Source organism: Sinocyclocheilus rhinocerous, unplaced genomic scaffold (genome assembly GCF_001515625.1).
Source record: "Sinocyclocheilus rhinocerous isolate Xijiao unplaced genomic scaffold, SAMN03320098_v1.1 scaffold1386, whole genome shotgun sequence".
Taxonomy (NCBI): Eukaryota; Metazoa; Chordata; class Actinopteri; order Cypriniformes; family Cyprinidae; genus Sinocyclocheilus; species Sinocyclocheilus rhinocerous.
In genome coordinates this window covers 1,113,840-1,135,980 of record NW_015660628.1, presented here as the reverse complement: position 1 = coordinate 1,135,980, position 22,141 = coordinate 1,113,840, and the positions used below count along the sequence as shown (strand labels likewise).

The following is a 22,141-nucleotide window of genomic DNA, read 5'->3' as shown; positions in this document are numbered from 1 at the left end:
TAACATTTGTTTTGCTTTGTTTCCCACGGGAGCTATCAAAATAGGGGCGAGACCCTGTTGGGGTAGGGGTGTGTTTGTTTTGGTGATTTCAAATGTCAACATTGGCTACCAGAAATCGCTTACCCCACCTTTAATGAGAAGATACAGAATGAGAGTCCAAACAGCTGATAAAAACATCACAATAATCCACAGGTAATCCACACCACTCCAGTCCGTCAAAAAATATGTCACCTGTAAAGCGATAAGCTGCGTGTTCATAAGAGACAAATTCACCATGATCTTTTAACTTCTGGCTAAAATATGAGTGCTCTTAAATCCATAATATTGGTTTCTCCAGTGAAAAAGTCATGCCATTTGAACTAGTGTACACAGATCAGAAATGATTTACAAGCAAAAACAGTCCAAAACAGTTCTAAACAAACGTGTTATTTAATGTGAGAGGACAACAGGGTATGGTCTTTTTCACTGGAGGAAGTGTTATTATGGATTATGGACTGGTATTTTAGCCAGAAGCCACGGTTTAAAGTTAAAACCTTAATGATGGATTTGTTTCTTATAAATATGCATCTTTAACTTCACAAGATGTTAACTGATGGACTGGAGTGGTATGGATTACTTGTGGATTATTATGTTGTTTTTATCAGCTGTTTGAACTCTCATTCTGACGGCACCCATTCACTACAGAGGACCCATTGGTGAGCAAGTGATGTAATGCTACATTTCTCCAAATCTGTTCTGATGAAGAAACAAACTCCTCTACATCTTGATTGGCCTGAAGGTGAGTAAATATTTAGCAAATGTTAATTTTTGGATGAACTATTTCTTTAAACACAAATATCTAAATTCTTCTTCTTGAGCACCAAACTTCACATCTTACATCACTATACTGCCTTTGGCTAATAAAATACTGTATTTTTAAAAAATATGTTTTTAATATCGTAGAGAGAGAGGGGAATTAGTATTATTCATTAATTCACTATTTGAAGTAAGCCAAATCTGGCATCCTCCCTTTGGGGGCATTAGAACATGTCTTCATTTGGAAAAAGAATGATACATAAACAAAGAAAATAATGTTGTGTGTGTGTGTTCTAAACATGCTAAATGTTTTTGTAGGTTTAGGGCTAATTATAATACACTTACACAAAAACATCAGAAGCCAGTTATATAGCTGAGTAAACATGTTTGTGTGCGATCTGATTCTTTGCCAGATATATGATATCTGCATTAGTTTTGTGACCCAGGTTAGGTTGCCATAACAACCACTGCGATGACATCACCACAAAATGCATTCTGTGTTTTTGTGAATGTTCCGTTTTAGAACAAAGTAATGTCAATCTGAATCGTGAGGAGTTAAGGCAAAGTTTAGTTCTAAACACACCTAAATCAGCTAATCAGTGTCTTCAGGATTATTTGAACATTACAGTCGAGTGTGATAGAGCAGGGCTGGAAATAAAATCCTCAGAACAGTGACCCTCCAGAAACAAGATCTAAATTAGAGGCTGATAAGAATGACAAACCCAGAAGCATTACGGTGAAAAAGGGTTAATCGCAAATGACTTCCTGTAAGTGGATACTCCTCAAATGATTGTGGAGATGAAGCGCTCAGGCTAATGGTGCATGTAAGCATCTATTAAACCAAGTGCATGCTTTGTGCTCTGTTTGTGGGAGTTTGAGCTGTAGAGAGAAGCGTTTATAGATTTAAACAGGTTACTGTCCTATAGCATTCCACTGTGACTGCAGTACCGTAAAACTGCAACATGGGCAATACACACACACACACACACACTTTCGATCTCTCTCATACCTGGTTGCGTATTTAAATGTCATTGACTTAAAATTTAAATTGACATTGACTATATTAAGTATACTATTTCTACTTACTATAGACTAATCATAACCCAAAAGATACCTGTTTTGCATTTCTAGAAGAAAAAATGTAAAGAAAAAAAGGGGGGAGGGGCATTATTTATTTTATTAATGGACACTTCCCTAGTGCATATTTTGTTAGATATTGCTAAACTTTGATTTTTTTAGCATTTTTTTTAAAATATCAAATGCTAATATTTAAATGATTAATTATAATTACTATACACTAATCCTAACCCTCTTTTGAATTTTTAGATTAAAAAAAAACATTATTGATTTTATTAATGAGCACATCCCTACTGCAGATTTTGTCAGATGTTGCTAAAGTTTGAGCATTTTTTTTAATAGCAAATGCTAATGTTTACATGATTATTAATCTAATTATAATTAGTAAAGACTAATCCTAACCCAAAAGCTATCTCTTTTGCATTTAATAAATAAATAAATGCCTACAAAGAACAAAAGCACATATTCGTGTCATGATAAGAACCAAAAATAAGGATCGCCGCTTTCTTTACTACAGTAAAGCAAAGTTCACATGTAATTTGGTCATTTTGCAGAAAAGGCTTTATAGTCTGGTTTTAGCATGAGGCCTGTGTGATGGATTGAGGACAGAGCAAAAATCAATGTGATCACTCAGTGGAGTAAATGAAGGGAAACAACACTATAGGTGACGTGATGTGTTTGATCCACTGCAGTGCTTCTTCCTCAAGTAAGTCACGAGCACATAAAGGGAAAAGGTCAACCAAGGTAAAGCACTGACTGCTTAAAAAAATTAGTAACATGGATAATATATAACAAGGTGGCCCTTGTAACAAATAGGGTTTGAAAATGACTTGGAAGTTTTCAAGTTAAAGTCTCATTTTGCTCATTTTCAACAAAGTGGAATCATGTGAAAAAAGTAAGCTCGAAAGGTCAACATAAATGTAATATGTGTAGTTTTATTTTATATTCATTTTATATTTTATCTATCTGCCAAGCTGTAGGGTGTCACAATTCTATGGAATTTTATTGTTTTATTTTTTATTTATTTATAATATTTTTTTAGAAACATTTAAATGGGACTAAATATGTATAATTAAATGCTTTAGGTTAAATGTTCAACAATTACTTGAGCGTGTGTGTGTATATGTTTATTTAGTTTTAGATAACAGTTTTTGATTTTGGCCTTAAAATGAATGAGAAACCAATTTGTACCCTATTGGTGAAAAGTGCCAGGTAATGATGAAATAGCTGGCAGTTACATTCTTTACATAAATTTACATAATTGAGTTTCCTTTTAATATGCGAATAATTCAGCTAAACTAAAATACACTAAAACTAGTGGCCTACTGATTAATGGATCTCTTTGTAGTAACATCTCACCGCTCGTTATAATTTGACCCGCAGCTAAGGCACAAGAATGTCAGTTGCTCTCTGTGCAACCGGAACATGTAGTGATCATTGTTTGCTTGAATTTGGTAACTGAATACTGTTTAATCAACACTGGAACACCTTCATTATTCTGAACCGATGTATATATAACATGCTGAAATTATCTATGGGACATAAACGGTGATATGTGATCAACCTGACCTGTGACCTGACCTTTATTCACTAGCAGGGAAGAATAATGTGACACTGAAGACTAGAGTAATGGCTGCTGAAAATTCAGCTTTGCATCACGGGAATAAATTACATTTTAATATATATTAAAATATAAAAGAGTTATTTTATATTGTAATATTATTTCACAATTTTTCTGTATTTTTGATCAAATAAATGCAGCATTGGTAAGCATAAGAGACTTCTTTCAATAACATATTTATTGGCATTATATGTGTCTTCAAATGCATAAAAAACACATTAAAGAGACTGTAAATGGGCATTTTAAAATCTAGCCACTACAGCAAGGCACAGCAATGATAATCACATGCAAAGTTATTTTTGATCAAATAAATGCAGCATTGGTAAGCATAAGAGACTTCTTTCAATAACATATTTATTGGCATTATATGTGTCTTCAAATGCATAAAAAACACATTAAAGAGACTGTAAATGGGCATTTTTAAATCTAGCCACTACAGCAAGGCACAGCAATGATAATCACATGCAAAGTGTGTGCTCCCTTTAGTTTATGAATTTAAATATATATATATATATATATATATATATCTGTATTCAAAACCTCATCTGCCAAAAGGACAGTAACTGACCTTTGGCCTTCATGAGAGAAACTGTAGTTACCATTAAGTGATCACAGGTACACACACACACACACACACACACACAAGCGAATTCAAACGGCGGGTGATATTCCTTAGATGAATTAAGAGTTTGTTAACCTTCATTTTATCAGTAAAAGATTAATGAGGACAGAGGAAGCTTGTTCCGTAGGTCGAGGAAGCTGATAAGGGAGTTTTATGGCAAACACACAGTGCCGAATCAGCGACTTCCATTGTTTTAACGGAGGCGGCAAAGGGGAGATATATCATACACTCACTAATACACATGCAAAGACCTTCCCTGGTGTGCAGAAGCATTTTTATATCATAAAGCTGCCCATTTCCCTATATAGTGTAAATTCAGACATCAGTAAAGTGTGTTCAGGTAGCTGACGAGGTTCACACACGCACGGAGAATGACAAGTCAATTACTCTCATATCTGCTGACCCAGCATCTCATAAATGACATTTTATTAAAAGGACTTAACACATCCATCTGTTCACAGGGCGATAATATATATTGGGCTATGGGTTTTTTATGATAACATCAAATGTCAGTATATTAAATGAGTTTCATTAGAAGGCATGGACAATAGTAAAGACATATGCTGTGCTGTGTTTATGTGTTTAAGGACTTAAAACTTAGTACTGAAAAGTATAATACTAATCAAAGGTTGTGCTTGATTGAGTCATTAAAAAACGAAATAGTAAAATAATACATGTAGTTAAAGCCTGATTATAAGGCAATCAAGAAAATCAGAAAGATTAACCTCTCTAAACTGCGGGGAAAAAAATCAGCATGAGAAATTAAGGTGTCACCATGCAGTAAAATAACTTGAAAGTAAGTATACTATTATATATATATATAATATAACTTCATGTTGATAAAATGAAATTAGCATCTGCAGACTACAGGCTGTGTTTTTTAGAGGATGCTAATGTTGTTCTCATTGCAGTACTGCCACCTAAAGGTCAACACTGTTAATACTGAATCTGTATTTTATTTAATTCTTATGTGTGGTGTCAATATGAAAGGGTGCATATGTATTTTTGTGACTTGTTTTTGACAGACGTATTAAAAAGGGGAGTTCATGCCGAGTTTGGTGTCAAATTGAAGCTTCTGTCGTTTCTGGTATCTCACCCTCATCCTGTAGCAAACAATCACAAACCCACAGATATCTAACATGTATGACACAATAAAACGTTAACAATGGCATTCATTTATATTCATTTTAAATAATAACTTTTTGTTTTTTAATAATTAAATGACTTAAAAGTTGGCTTAAATGTAAAATATTTGAATAAATATCTACAACAAACATTAATGTTACATTTTTAATATAATTATATATTTTACATATGTTATTTCAATGAAAACATACATGATACATAAGAGCAATGGTAAGATTTTAATTAAAAGTGGTTTTTATTAATTTTACTTTTATTCAGTAAAGACATTCAATTGATCAAAAGTCACAGACTAATGTTAAAATAATTGTAATGTTACAAAAGATTTTATTTCAAAAATAAATGCTGTTCTTTTTAACTTCATATTCATCAAAGAAACCTACAAAAAATGTATCATGGTTTCCACAAAAATATTAAGCAGCACAACTGTTTTCAGCATTGATAATAATCAGAAATGTTTCTTGAGCAGCAAATCAGCATATTAGAATGATTTCTGAAGGATCATGTGACACTGAAGACTGGAGTAATGATGCTGAAAATTCAGCTTTGATCACAGGAATAAATTACATTTATTCAAATAGAAAACAGTTCTTTTAAATTGTAATAACATTCACAATGTTACTGTTCTACTGTATGTTTGGATCAAATAAATGCAGCCTTGGTGAGCATAAGAGACTTCTTTAAAGACAAACAAACAAACCTCTTACCTTTTGAATGGTAGTATAGATTATTATTTGGATATACGGTATATTAACTACTGATCTAGACAGCATTACATACTGTTTGCTAATGACTTATTAGAAAGTGTAACTATTGTATTATATTATTGTGGCTGCATTACCTGATCTCATGCAGTTTGATGCCCTCGTTGATAAAGACCAGCGGGATCAGCCAGAGGATTCCTAACACCCAGGATGCCATGGGAATATCCGAGATACAGAACATGTGGTCAGGGTCATGCCACAAGAAGCGGGAAACCATTGCCAAAGAAGCATTAAGAACTGGCCTGTGAGGGAAACAGAGACAGCCTGGTATTTAAATGACCATTCCATAACTTCCATAAAAATGCTCATGCTTCTGAAGTTATTAATTAGACTTTAAAGGGATAGTTTGGAAAAAAAATGGAAGTCAGTGGCTACTGTCAGATGTTTGGTTACACACATTCTTCAAAATATCTTATTTTGTGTTCAACAGAAGAAAGAAATGCATACAAGTTTGGTACAACTTGAGGGTGAGTAAATGATGACAATTTTTTTTTATGTACAGAACACAAAATGTATCAATATGTCATGATAAAAAGCTACTTACACAATGCAGATGACAGCACACCAGCAATGGTTGCTCAGCGGGCTCTGTTTCCACATGGGAGCTGAGCGATGGACATGACTGATAGATGTACACACTTAACACACACAGACACAGGGAACACCAGGTTCACACTCAGACACGTCTTCACTTTCAGTATGCTGAATGATGTAGCTTTAAAATATGATGCAAGCTTGATGTCGTTGAAGGAACTGTTCAATCAAGAATAAAAATACTGGAAGAAAATGAAAATAGCACCACAAAGGAATTGACTTTGACTGACTGGCATTGAGCAGCACAAGAAAGGCGATGACTTTCTGCGCCAGACTTAGACCATCTGAGTGCCTGCCGTACCAGTCGGGAGACCACACTGTTGAATTCCTGCAGACAAACACGCAAAACAGATTCACGTTTACTATTATACTGTATATTATTTCAATATCTCAGCAACACAACAAGGGTGAATTTGCACAAAAAACATCTATGGTTCATTTATATGCTATACAATTTTTTTAAACAGTATGTGAAACAGTATGAATTGTGCAGTAAGATACATTGTTGATACATGACTTCATGATATCCAAAAAACAATTGTTTTTAATAATTGTCATTATATCACTTGCTCACCAATGGATCTTCTGCAGTGAATGGGTGCCGTCAGAGTGAGTCCAAACAGCTGATAAAAACATCTCAATAATCCACAAGTAATCCACACCACTCTAGTCCATTAATTAACATCTTGTAAAGTGAAAAGCTGTGTTTTTGTGAGAAACAAATTCATCAAGACTTTTAAACTTTAAAGTGACCAGTCCATAATCCATAATAACGCTTCTGCTAGTGAAAAAGTCCATCCCCTGTTATCCTCTCACATCGAAATCCACTGACATATTTGAAAACGGCACTTTATCAGTGCATATTTCTGACGTGATTAAGATGATACAAGATTTTCACTGGAGAAAGCAACATTATGGAAAGAGGACTCAATGTTTTTAAGTTTTAAATGTCTTGATGGATTTATTTATTACAAACACACAGCTTTTCACTTCACAAGACATTAATTGATGGACTGGAGTCATGTGGATTAGTTGTAGATTATTGTGTGATGTTTTTATCAGCTGTTTGGACTCTCATTCTGACGGCACCCATTCACTGCAGAGAATCCATTGGTGAGCAAGTGATGTAATGCTACATTTCTCCAAATCTATTCTGATGGAGAAACAAAATCCTCTATATCTTAGATGGCCTGAGGGTGAGTACATTTTTATAATATGTTCATTTTTGGGTGAATTATTACTTTTGGCAGACCGAGTGAAATTTTTTTTTAAATAAAGAATAAAAATCACAATTCATTTGTCACACAGAAATTAGAATATCTGTAGTAAAAAGAGTAGAACTATGTTAGAATGCTATTAGTCTAAACGCATCACATACACTTCCACATACATGAGCAGTGATGTTGGGTGACACAGATCTTCATCTTGATGGTTAATATCAAGACAGAAGCTGTGCAGCATGAGGCCAAAGCATGTGAGAAAGGTACACACCGTGAGACCAAACTTCACCAGGAAACACAGCACAAACAGCCGCAATGTCTGCAGAGAAATACACAAAACTACTGCACATCTCTTTAGCTGATCAATTATACAATGAGTGTTATGTGTATCAAAACAACTTAGAATTAACTCAATAAGCAGATGCTCTTTTGTGAATATTATCCAGGCCAATGAAAGATGAACTGAAATATTCAGAAAATACATTACAGACCCCTTTTTAAAAGCTTTTCCTGTTTCTTTACCTTTTTTGGCATGAATCTGAGATTTTTCCCAGTAGGAACTTTCATGATGGAATTGTCAGATGGCTTTCCCAGAAGGGACACACTGGAAAGAGAAAGGAATTTAGTTAAAAGAGAGTAAATAATAATAAAACGATGCCTTCAAAAACATACACAAAACTAAACTAGGACAGCTATAATACACGTTTCTTTTATCAAACATTCAAGATCAGGGCAATTTCAATTTTAAGAACACACATATTGACTGACCACTGATCTGAATGTTTAGGAGCCCCCTCAGTTTTTATTATTGATTTTTTTGGTCATTTTGTGCATGTATTTGGATGCATGTTATTGTGTATTATATTCTATTTTACCTCAGTAAGGGAAAATAGAAACAGGACAGAAAGAGGACATCACTTGTGCCCAGAGGAGGAGGAAGTTGACACACACATGCCAGAATCTGTGGAAATAAACAAACACACACCAGCTTACTCAGCTGCACCTGTCAAACTCTGAGCTTTAGATGTAAATCATGAGTGTGTTACTCATTACTTCTGACAGAAATAGCAACGTCAAAGTAACTAAGTGCATGTGGGACATATAAAAGAGACCAGTGCTATAAAGTCCTAAATGTGCCCTAAAAATGAACAATTAAATAAATAAAAAATTCTACTTTTAAATGATTTATTCAAAAATGTATACAAATATAAATTTATTTGCAAACTGAGAAATAAACTAAATGAATAGATAAATTGTTCAATGAATGTTTAATTAATTACATCTAATTAATTTAAATATATTAATAATTTTAAATACAGACACAACATGTGTTTATGTAGTTAGACTTAATTGATATCTATCTATCTATCTATCTATCTATCTATCTATCCATTCATCCATCCATCCATCCATTCATCCATCCATCTCTCTCTCTCTCTCTCTCTCTCTCTATATATATATATATATATATATATATTCAAGGTATATATTTATTGTAATATTACTGTATATTATTTGTATTGGCCTTAACTGGCCTTTTTTGGATATAAGAAATTATATTTCAATGTAATAATAAAAGTATATTAATTAATTAATGTATTTTAGTTTTATTAATTATGATTATTATTTATTTTTATTATGCATATGCTTTATTTAGGTGACACTCCTAGTCCTCTCTTATACCTGAATGAGGACAAGGGACAGCTGACACTGGAGCAAAAACAGAAAACACTTTCTGATGCCTGCCGTGGTGTGACGTGCCTGAAGAAAACAACATGATTGTATTTATAAAAATTACTAATATATTATACATCCATTAGTGTACATGTGTGTTAAAGCGTGTCTACATTCACCTGTTTGATGAGCCTGATGACGGTGTTGTTGTCTTGTTGGTTAAACTGTACTGTGCAAGCCAACCCACAGATGGCGCTAGAGAGCTGAATTACACTTAAAGAGTCTGATGTGTTCAAAGCTGCATCAGAATTGGACCAACAACATGTGGGAACCAGAGGATCTAAAGCAATGCTGTCAATTAATAAGTCAGAAACAATGGATAATGTAAAGTATATATATAATATAGTATAGTATAATATAATATAATATAAAAATGCATCAAATAAATGCATAAAGGCAAATGATTCCACTTAGAAATCTTGGCTATATAGGAAAACCAGGGTTACTTTCATTGTGACAATTTAACCCATATAGTACAACAACATGCTAATAGGCTGCTAACAGGTCACAAAAGGTCAACATGTGTTTGGTGAAATGTATTATGCTTTTGCGGACAATATAGGTGGCAATTTTTATGCCACAATGTTTCATGCTGGCATTACAATCAGTTGGGATTAGGGTGTGTTGTTAAAATATTAAAATAAGTCAGGTCATGTCATGAGTAAATCCGTTCTTGGCAGGTTATTGAGACAAATGAGAAGAGGTGAGTTAAAGGCTAGACAGATCACCTGATATCACTTTGTAAGAAAATTTCATTGTTGTCGATGTTTTGACTGCTCCCGAGGCAGCACACGACCTCTCCATACTCCTGCATGATACACACCATCTCACATTCAGCTACACACACACACACACACACACACACACAAGCACAAGCACAGTTTAGAATGGTGGCTTTGTTGATGGTGATATAAATACGTCTGAGCAGTGTTGCCAGAACTAGAAAAAAAAGCAACCAGCTCTGACAAAGCAAATTCATTTCATTCATCTGATGAAGAGCTATTTTTAAGCAATATATGTTTTAATTATATACAACATTATGAAAAGATGCATCAGAACAAGTGGGATGAGAACAATTAAAAGGTTAAAAAAAAATATGCAAACTAAGTTTGGGGTCAGTAAGATTAGTTTTTAAATGTTTTTTTTTTTATGTCCACCAAGACTGCATTTATTTGATCAAAAATACAGTAAAATCAGTAATACTGTTAATTATTATTACAATTTAAAATAACTGTTTTCTATTTCAATATATTTAAAAAAATATTTTTTACCTAGCTAAATTTTTTAGCTAAACATTTATTATTGTTGAAAAAAACTGTGCTGCTTAATACTTTCATGGAAACAGTGATATCTTTTTTTTTCATAATTTTTTGGTAAATAGAAAGTTCAAAAGAGCAGCATTTATTTGAAATAAAAAATGTAACTTTATAAATGTCTTTATTATCAATTTTGATCAGTTTAATGCATCCTTGCGGAATAAAAGTATTTATTTCTTTCATCTTTCAGTTCTTTCATTTTTTAAAAAATGCAACTGTTTAGTCATTTCGACTGTTTTACTGTCAATTTTGATCAATCAGTTTTTCATAAATGACTGCTCAATGCATTTTTATTGAAAGATTAATACAATTTATTCATTACAACATTTGTCAACAAAATTTGAGTCATAAGAGCTTATAACTTTATTTTTCATTTATTTAGACAAATACCAACAAATAAAATAAAATAAATAAATGTTGCAACACTAATTTTGTGTGTCTGTGTGCGTGTGTATATTTGTGTGTGTCTTACTCTGTGATGTGCAGTCTGTAAATAAAGGGACCAGCAACGGAACATTATCATTGTCCTCCAGATGTGGCCTCACATTCTCTATTCCTTTTGGAAGTTTGGCCTGGAAAAACAAGAATCGGGTTATCGCTATTTTGGGATCCTACCTCCTGGCCCCAACAAGGAAAACAGCTTCTTAGAAGGTCTAAATAATGCCTTTATAGAAATCTGAAGTGTTAATATATTGTAAATGAGTGGCACCCTGTTTAGGTCCTCGATGAGACATGCTCCATCATGCTCCATTGCTCTTGACTCTGCCCTCTCTCTGACACTGTCTCTCAGCAGAATTTCCTCCTCTGAAATCAATAAATGCAAATTTAAAACGGGTCATAACTGGCATTAATCTCTGCAATGCATAACTCTGTCTCTCACCTTCCTCGGTCACCGGCTCCTCCACGTTATCTGGGTCGAGAGGGAAGCTCTCTGATTGGAGGGAGATGTGACAGTTCCATCCCGTCTCCAGTCCCATTTTCTCAGCAAACACCTACTCATGGAGTGATTCAACTTGTAAATAACATGAATAAAACATTTGTACAGTCGATCATCCAACATTGTTTGAATAATGAAAATGTTAAACAGCAGCTGTGATGTAAATGACATGATTTAGGACATGTTCCCACATCAACATCCTGTGTTGGTCCTGCAAAAACATTCCTATCCAACAATCATAACATGATCTAAAGTCAACAAAGACCCCATTTACTTTTTTATACATGCTCCTGGTATTACAGTGCATGTTTTGTCAGTGCACAACAGCATGTTATATATTTCTATACTAACTTTCAAAAGTTTACAAACTAATACTTTTTTTTTTATTCAGCAAGGATTCAGTAAATTGAATCCTTGGCAAGTTGGCAAGTGACAGCAAAGACATTTCTAACATTACAAAAGATTTATATTTCAAATAAATTCTGTTTTTTTGGAACTTTCTATTTTTCTATTTTTTTTTTTGCAGAAAATCTGCATATTAGAATGATTTCTGAAGGATCATATGACAATGAAGACTGGAGTAATGATGCTGAAAATTCAGCTTTGCCATCAGAAGAATACATTATATTAAATATATTTAAATAATTATATTTAAATAATAATAATTCACAATATTACTGTTTTTACAGTATTTTATGATCAAATAAATGCAGCCTTGGTGAATCTTACCTACAAAAAAAAAAAAAAGGATCATACTGACACCAAAAGTCTGAACAGTAGTATATGACAATAATTTAAATTTATTATATTGTATCCAATTATAGGTACTTGCTTTAGCTCTGAAGTGACTTTCCTTTTCATTTGATGTCACAAAGGCTATTTGTTAACATTAGACAGGCTACAAAATACCTCTATTACCGCTATTACTGTACATTTGTGTGTAGGAGTGTTTATGTCTGCTGACCTTACTCCGAACTTCCTCTTCACTGGAAAAATAGACAAAACGAATGCAAGCACTGTCCAGCCCTGAGATAAGTCTGACCACATCAGGATGGGCTTGGTACTGTGAGGACACCAGACCCAGAAAGATCTGCTGCCTGAGGGGTGTGATAGAGATGTCATCTGCACACACACACACACACACACACACACATTATACTTCCTGATAACATTTCAGTCATATACATGGATCATGTATTTTTACATAATCAGATTTTTTCCTCATGTACCTGTAGTGTCAGTACTGTGGTTCAAAGGCAGTTCCACACAGGTGTCATCTATTTGTGGGTCATGTGGTTGTAACAGCGGCTTAAAGGAAACAGCAACACACTGACCAGCCATACAGGAACGCTGATAAAAATCCACAACTTTCTTCCTGCACATGCACACACAAAAATATTTTAAAATAAACTCTATTTTAATAGAATTTCTTTGAAAAAAAATAAATGCCGTTTTTATTCATCAAAGAATACTAAGCAATATCACCACAAAAAATATTAAACAGCACAACTGTTTTTTTAACACAATAAGTAATGTTTCTTGAGCAGCAAATCAGCAAATTAGAATGATTTCCGAAGGACCATGTGACTATAGTCTGAACTAATGGCTGTTGAAAATTCAGCTTTGCATCACAGGAATAATTTTTTTAAATATAATAAAACAGAAAACAAGTATATTGTAATTATACTTCACAACATTACTTTTCTTTACTGTATTTTGGATCAAATTAATAATTTTTTTTTTTGAAAACTTCTTTTAAATCTTATTGAATACCAACCCTAAACTGACATATAATACACAGTAATAATATTAATATTTATTAAAATCATACATAAAATATAAAAATTAGATAAAGTTTCTATATTTTTATATTATTATAAATTTTTCTAATTTGATATTTCATTGATTTAGTTTCTATTTCAGTCTAACAAAGCCCTTGCAGTTCCATCTGTGCACAACACAACAAAGTTCAGCTTCATGCAAATAAGCCGTGACGCAATGCGACTAGAAGTGGACTGCATTCAAATAGGAACGCCTGCTAGCACCGACTTGGCAACCTCCAGGGGTTTAATCGCTGTCAGTGTGAATGTACCTTTAGACATTCAAGATTTGGACTTGTAATCTGAAAGCTGATGATTCAAACTGCCCGAAGAAGTGTTTTATTAACGGAGAAAATAGTGAGATTCCCTAACACCTCTATGTCCTTGAGCAAAGCACTTAACCCTAGATGCTCCAGGGGGACATGCCAGCATTAAATGTGCTTTAGATAGGAATTGCAGCAGGTGCTCTAACACACACACATACAGAGTTCACAGCATGAATCTACATAGAAGTCAGACCTGTCGGAGTCTGTGAGGGGTTGGATATCCTCTCCATCCCAGAATTCAGTGCATGCACCCAAAATTGCGTCAGCTGAGCCATATGAGAACAACTGAAGATCACCTTGGGACAAAAACATCAAATTGTACTCTATATGAAACTTGCTAGACAGAAACAGAATATTAGATAGTTTGTGACATTATTAAACTGTGGATCTCAAACATATTTACTGTAAGAGCTGTACGGAATAACATTTCTGTCATGACAACTCTCGGAGGGATTGGCATGGTAATCGGTCAGACTGAGTTAGACCTATCGGACTGCGCCATCTAGAGTTTCATGCCAGAACCCTGTATATGACTCATACCATCTTACTGCATACTAGGCCCTGTCTCAAATGGCACCCTAATCCCTCACGGTCTTCCTCAGAGTCCGCACTTTCGTGACGTAATGCCGTTTTAGCCGGGTAGAAGTCGGCTGCGTATAGCTCGCAGGCTTGCGGGCTCAGCAGAAGTGCGCATAGCGGCCGCGAAGGGGGCGCTCTCGAGCACCCTTCTGAATGCTAAAATGACGAATGGGACACACTACGGTCTCGTGGACTTAACGGACACACGCACGCAGCGGCCATTGTAAGTCCTCCAGGCCGAAAGTGCACATGAAGTGTGCCATTTGGGACAGGGCCCTAGTGTGCATCATGCTATCATGGAATACTATGTCCCATAATGCAATGCTCTCAGCTTGACAGTGTAATGTGACAATTGACCTGGAAGTAATATCAGCTGCAATTTTTAACATCTGTTTCTTGATTATTTGATCCAATTCCCAAGAGTTAAAATGTTTACTTGATGGAAATTTACACTTATAAAACCTCAATAAAAATGAGGTTGTCTTGACAGCTAACTGAAATAAATACATTAACAAAAACCAAATATAATAAAAATTAATTAAACCTAAATGTAAATAATAAAATAACAATAAAAATGACAAATGCACAAAAAACTAAATACTTAAATAAAAATTAAAACTAATGAAAATATAGAATTAAAGCTAATTCAAAATATTATTAAAACTTAAATTAGTATACTAAAACTATACTGTCCTATATAGTATCAGTTCTAGTTTTATGTGTCCTGTCTCATGGTCTCTTTTCTCCCACATAACAATAATTTATACATTTATGAGAAATAATTTCAAGAAATATTAAAAATTACATAAATATTTCATGTCCACTTATTTATTTTGTACGCAGCTGTGCAATAAGTGGGATACTGTATAATCTACAAATTATTATCATTAAAAAAAACACCTCCACTAATGACCAGTTGGCTGTACGTTATCCCTTACATACTTTCACATACTGTTTCTGTACACAATGCACAGTATACAATAAATAACATCCTAGCAAACTGTTTCTAACATATTAACTGTTTACTATTGGCTGTGATGTTGTAATGTCACAAACATCCAGGAATGTTGATGCATTTATACATGTGTGTGTGTTCACCGGTGTAAGTGTGGTGCACCAGCAGCGCTATGAGATGTGAGAAAGGAAGCCGTCTCATTGACACAGAAGGTGGAGCAATGATCCCCGGGTCTCCAGGGCAGGAGATGGAGGGCAGGGTGTAGGCTGCCACACTCATTCTCTGCTCGAAAGGCTCCTTCGCGGAGGTGGAGAAGCCTGTAGATTTGCATATACACACACTGTCACCACTACAATGCAGTTTTGCTGGATATTTATTTTTGGAAAATATGAAAGACTTCAGGTTACAAGACATTTATCAAACAGCAACCATGATACTACCATTATATTTCTTTAAATAAAATAACCCTGCAATGCTATATAAATACCATGTTAAATATTAAAAATACCATGCCAGTATTTTTATGTAATGGGAAATATACCACGCCATTGAGATGAATCTTGGTATTTACATTACTGTTCAGAAGTTTGGGGTCTGTACATTTCATTTTATTTTTTTATTTTATTTTAATGTTTTTGTCTCTTAAGCTGGAGCTTTCTTAATATAAAAAAATACAGTAAAATATGCAAAAAAACCTGAAATATTATTACAATCTAAAATAATTATTTTCTATTTAAGTATATTTTAAAATGCAAGTTATTCTTGTGATGGGAAAGCTGAATTTTTAGCATCATTACTCCAGTCTTCAGAGTCACATGATCCTTCAAAACCCCCAAACAAATAGTAGTGTACATAATATTCCATGGTATTTCCAAGAATACCATGGCACATGTTTACAAAATGGTGACATGTTCAAAAAACAAGGAAGTGCTTTCTGTAAATGATGGTATTTACTGTATGTTACTCCATGGTACTTAATATACATCGCTACTGATGTCCAGAAACATCGTTTTACCATAGTTCATATGTAGAAACACTACTGATACTTTTTCGCTAGTGATACACACACTATATCCCTTTCTATTTACTCTGGCTTCACTTTTACACTACCTCTGAGATTTTGTTGATGCTTCTGCTTTCTCACAGTTGTGAAACTACCTTGACAAAAGGTGCATTTCCCTGGAGCATTAAACACCACTATTTCTTTCATCTGGCTTTACCCAGAATCCTCGGTAGATGGCAGAGGCCCCAGGGTGGGTGGACCGGCTGACATGGGGGTCGAGTGCGCACTAGCGCGGCATGGGTCAGGTGGTCGGAGAGGCGGAGTATGCGGGTGGTGACTCCAGGGTCACAGAGGACCAACTGCGCAGCCAATCCCAGAGGCCGAAGAGAGGGGGCGTGACGCTGCCAGCATGTGTCATCAAACTGCACCCGTGTGTCATCACACTGAGCCTGACCCACCGACAAACTTAACATCTGCAGACTGCAGAGTGAGCGGATCTTGAGAAGAAAGACATCAGATGAGACCTTGTGAGATGTTATGACTCATGAAAGCAGACTCATTTTAATCAAAATATGCATTTTTTTTTTTACCTGAATGGCATCCTTCAGGCCGACCTCTTCCGTTTCTTTGTCTCTTTCTCTCTTTGCCTCTTTTTGCCTCTGTCTTTCTGTCTCTTGTGATGAGATGGACCTGCTAAAGAACAGAATCTTCTCAGGGTTTGGACTGGGCCATGAGAGAATGCCCTGCTTATCAACACAACACAGGACCTGGAATACATATACACAACCAAACACACACATACAAACAATTTGTGACTTTTATTATTCTTAATAAATATTAAATGCAACATAAATATCATTATAAATCAGAGATGCCCAAACCAAAGTTGGTCAGTGAATAACATTAAATTTGGCCCGCCATGCTATATCACAAGTGGAAGCAAAAACATGCCATTAATGCATATAGTCATATTGAATTTATAGTTAAAAAAAAAAAAGTTTTGTTTTGGCATTGAAATATACAAAAACAATATAAGTGAATTTGATTAAAAATAACTGAAAAATGTTAATTAAATTTGGTTTCAATATATTTTTTTTCTATTTAATACATAATATAATATCACTAGATATATTGCAACATTTACTTTTGGCCCACGGCCCTCAATCAGGTTTTGGCCCTTTGTATAAAAAAGTCTGGGAACCTCTGTTATAAATATTAACATTATCATTATTACAATCCTAAACCCCAACACTGCATTTACAAAAATGCATTAGGGTAATACCACAGTATTTTTTTAATACATTGGAGTGCCATGCAAATACAGTGAAAAAAATTATTAAAATTGTGTCCAATACCACTAAGACAATACTTTTATCTAATGTGATGACCATATTACAATTAAAGCTTTTGTGTAATTTAGTTATGCAATTAAAACTTTGCAATTCTTATGCAATTCATTTTGATGATTAAATTATTGTATTGTGTGAAATTGTGAAATTAAATTAGATTTGATTGTTTTGATTAAATTAGATTATGACAAAGATAATCTAATATAGCATCCACAATTAAATATTCAACAGACCAATAAAATACATAGCAAAATATCTAATATTGACCAAAACCATATGATCCCTGCTGTGAATACGAGTATGGTACTATAATCATATAGTACTATGGTTTTACCTTCTGATACTCGTTTCTGCCATGGTACTTTTTTACAAATATCTTGTTGCTTTTTTTAGATTGTAAGATATCCTGTGGCCCATTTAGATATCTTGAGATATATCAAGACATTTTGTTATATTTATGAAGACGTTTTCAGAAATGTAGTCATAAGAAGTGCAGAGTAAACAAAGTTCACATTAATTCATAAATATTCTTGCATACTGATACTGTGACAAACTGCATTCTGGAACACACTCAAAAGCTCTTATTACAGTATTGAATTACCGTGAGAGAGATAAAATAACATTTACTGCCCCAGCATCACTCAGCGTGTGTAGCACAGAGAAACATAATGCAATGTACTGTACAGCAGGTAAGCTATAATTCAAACCGAATACACACACATAAAAATGCATGAATGTCATTGCATTAGATAAAATATAAAAACAAGTGGCAATTGTTTTAAAGACGATTTATTTGCAGATGCCAGTTGATTACTGAATGCAATGACATGCATATATTTAATTGTGCCTTAAGTCTTTTTGTGCCTGATGTCTTTTGCACTTACAGTTACAGATCCCAGACTGTGTAGCAAACTAGCAGTGTGGCAGAGTGCCGCTGTTTGACCCCAGAACACTGAGTAACATTTCTTACAGGCCAACTTCCACATTTCCTGTTCAATGAAATGGGGAAATCATTTTGGCATTCCAAATCATTACCAACAATACATCCATTCACATGGTTACAGTTGTAAGCAATAAATATACAGGCAGCTATTGTGTGGTTTCCTCTTTTTTGAACATACCCACCAGTCCGCTGGCTGTGAGCCCATCTGTAAAAGAACACGGGCCTCTCCGTACATGCACACAAGAACCCAAAGCAGGGGGAAAGTCAGGGGCAACAAAGGCAAAACACCATTCACCTGAAACACAACATTTCATGTATTTACTACGGATGCATTTTTATGTTTTGGTCAATATTTTTAAATATACACTGTTAAGATTTTATTTTTCAATAAAAACTACAGTTTGCATAAAGTTAAATTTCATTTCTGTGAAAAAAGGCATCAAAAAATATAATGCACAGCATAACAAAGAGATAACTAGTTAGTGCTCAAACAGCTGATAAAAACATAATAATCCACAAGTAAGTACAAGTACTTGTGGATTATTGTGTTGTTTTTATCAGCTCTTTGGACTCTCATTCTGACGGCACCCATTCACTGCAGAGGATCCACTAGTGAGCAAGTGATGTAATGCTACATTTCTCCAAATCTGTTCCGATGAAAAAACAAACTAACCTACATTTTGGATGGCCTGAGGGTGAGTACATTTCCAGCTATTTTTTATTTGTGATTTTGATATGTCTCCCACGTGCTTCAGAACGCGGTCACGCAAGGGCGTTCCCAAAGCGATCTCGACGCAGCTCGAGTTCCTGAAGGGGAACATCTGATACTTCCATAAAATATAATTGAGAACTACATGAAATATTAAATATTATTCAAAGGGGGAAAATAAATAAATAAATGAACATACTGAACCACCTCAGCCGCTGGAGTCTTTGTTACCCTGAAGAGCTGTGGTTGGAGCAAACGATGTAGGCGGGGCCTTCCACTATCCAATGGCGAAGGGGGAGAGGAGAGATGACTAAACACATCACTGCGGGATAAAACAACATGCTCTTCTTCCTGTCCTCATAAACCAGAGACAAACCAAAAAAAAAAAAAAAACTCACATCTGAGTCAGAGGTCTGGTGTTATGCTTCTGTACAAAGAAAAAGTAATTTAGACACAAAGTGCTGCCTCATTGTGTGCTACGGAAGAAAATCATATTGTTTTTCACTTTTAGGTGAACTATTCATTTTAGTGTCTCATGTATTCTAACCTGAATTCCTCTTAGTTCAGTTGGCGCTTCACTGCCAGGGCGTAAAGAGATGATGTCACCCTCCACCAGGAGACTGACAGGTAGATTGACCAGTTTCCCGTCACGATAGGTCCATTGTCGTGAAACGGCTGGGGAGGGCGGGGTGAACAAGTCCTCTGTGCCTCTTAGCCAATCAGAGGAAGGATGCTTCAAGAACTCTGTGATGCATTCAAAAAGTTTAGTTATTTTTCTTGGCAAGGTATTTAAAATTTTTTGCTAGCATAAGCTAACAACTACTCTACAGGGTAAAAAAAAAAAGATTGATGACAAAAGTAGTTTCTTACCATATTATTTTAAATTTATTGTCTTAATTATGAACACACTGGTTGTAACACAAACAATTTTACCATTTATTGCACTAGCTCTTCTCGTTATTTCCCTACTGTGGCTAATGAAGCAGAAGTCTTGCACATTCACAGAAAACAGCTTGAGTAATATGTATGTTGGACTTCAGAATGCGGAACCACATACTAGCATAGGCTACTACTCTTACAATTACTACCATAAAAAAGATATTTTAAAATTATTAAGAGTAGTATGCTAGAATGCGGCCGTGAATCTTGATAACGCCATTTGAATAATTGAAAGGAACCGACTCAAAAGAATGGTTACTTCACGAATCGAGCATGGATAGTTATAGCTATGATTCCAAACAAGTGACAGAAAATACGGATACTCAAATGAAATATTGTCACATACGAGACAACATTGTAGCATTTGTCAATTAAAAAATGAAAAGTTAACTAGATTTAAAAGCATATTTAAAAAAAAAAAAAAAAGCTAGCCACACTAAACTCTACCGAGAAATTTTACTAACAGATTCGCTATTTTACTAACCGCTATGCCACTGTTTGACGCTGAAATCTTTATATCATTTGTATAAATCATGAAGTGAAAGTGAAATCAAGAACTTAAAAATCTAGATTCCTGCAGAGTTTAGATCAACCATGCTCAAACACACCACTAATTTTCCAGATCTCTTTAAATTAAAGGGTACCTATTATGCAAAATTCATTTAATCACCAATATATGTCTAGTATTTGCAAGTGTTTTTCAGTGTTTGTGAGTGTGTGTGAATTTGTGTATGACTGTTTTTGGATATCCTACAGGTAGCTGCAGGAGTGTGACAGGCCACGGTCCCACACCAGGAGCGCCAAACAAAATACGCAACAGATTCAGCACCAGAAGCAGCACCTGGAAAATGAAGGTCAGAAAGATTTGATGAAGGATGACTGACCAAACAGGAAACAAATGCATATTCCACGGACAAAAAGAACCATAGCATACAGTTCTTAAAGTTATTTATTTAAATATTTTTCATTTTCATAGGCAGTGAAAAAGCTATTGCAATCCATTACATCTATTACCACTAGCCAAAAAGAAATACCAAAAGGTACCATGGTATAACAGTACCTTGTTTTTTTAGGAAGAGTATCATATGGAAATTCACACATACTACAACTTTGAACGCAATGTTAGTCACTTCTTATAAAAAAAAATCTGTCAAGTGCATTTGTCAAAATGTGAAAAGATCATAAAAAACAAGTCTTACCAGCACAAAAGGCGCTGGGCCTCTTTCTAGTAAACTTTGCACAGTAAATCGTTCATTATCCAGAACAGACACAGGTCTGTCTTGAGAAAGTTCCAAACACCTCCTACATAAAAAAGATCCATATAAAAGAGATGACATGTCAAATTCTGGGCTTTTTTCCATAAATCCGGGGGCTGTAGTTTAGGAGTTCGAGTGCATAGGATATGCTTTGCCATTGTCTATGATAATTTTCATGTTCTATGATAAAAATCATGTTGTTACAAGCTGATCCAGTGACGGTGGTGTAATGATGAGATATCATATTGAATGCAGTCCTTAAGCTCTTAAGTCCCTCTCTAGGATCTCTGTTTTGTGTCTGATAGATGAGCTAACATCAAAAAACTCTTATTCAAAAGTGAGTACAAGAACACCAATGGAACACAATGGCACTTGTTAGCTGAAACCCTTTCCCTTTCACTTGTACTTGGCAGTGTGTGTACACAACCACCCTATAATG

General features: G+C 34.7%; 1 protein-coding gene across 1 annotated transcript; it reads right to left on the bottom strand.

Annotated features, from left to right (window-relative positions):
* Positions 1-4,993: 4,993 nt before the first annotated feature.
* LOC107725347 (transmembrane protein 94-like) lies at positions 4,994-21,692 on the bottom strand. The gene is made up of 23 exons (XM_016534585.1): positions 21,646-21,692; positions 21,201-21,287; positions 18,981-19,093; positions 18,740-18,844; positions 17,097-17,273; positions 16,724-17,003; positions 15,647-15,820; positions 14,163-14,265; positions 13,053-13,198; positions 12,788-12,945; positions 11,767-11,878; positions 11,596-11,690; positions 11,359-11,458; positions 10,299-10,407; positions 9,690-9,861; positions 9,520-9,597; positions 8,712-8,797; positions 8,359-8,440; positions 8,007-8,155; positions 6,847-6,944; positions 6,567-6,660; positions 6,100-6,264; positions 4,994-5,218 (listed from the first exon to the last, which is right to left on the bottom strand). The coding sequence occupies exons 4-23, from the start codon at positions 18,839-18,841 to the stop codon at positions 5,146-5,148; spliced, it is 2,553 nt and encodes an 850-aa protein (XP_016390071.1). The 5' UTR covers positions 18,842-18,844; positions 18,981-19,093; positions 21,201-21,287; positions 21,646-21,692; the 3' UTR covers positions 4,994-5,145.
* Positions 21,693-22,141: the final 449 nt, after the last annotated feature.

What these genes read in the sequence shown, in the direction of transcription:
- LOC107725347 (XM_016534585.1), bottom strand. Translation starts at nt 18,841, where the DNA reads ATGTGGAAGTTGGCCTGTAAGAAATGTTACTCAGTGTTCTGGGGTCAA. An exon ending in ACAGTCTGGGATCTGTAACT is followed by an intron (nt 17,274 to 18,739) that starts GTAAGTGCAAAA and finishes TATGTATTCCAG; the next exon opens with GTCCTGTGTTGTGTTGATAA. An exon ending in TCTTGTGCTGCTCAATGCCA is followed by an intron (nt 6,661 to 6,846) that starts GTCAGTCAAAGT and finishes GTGTGTGTTAAG; the next exon opens with TGTGTACATCTATCAGTCAT.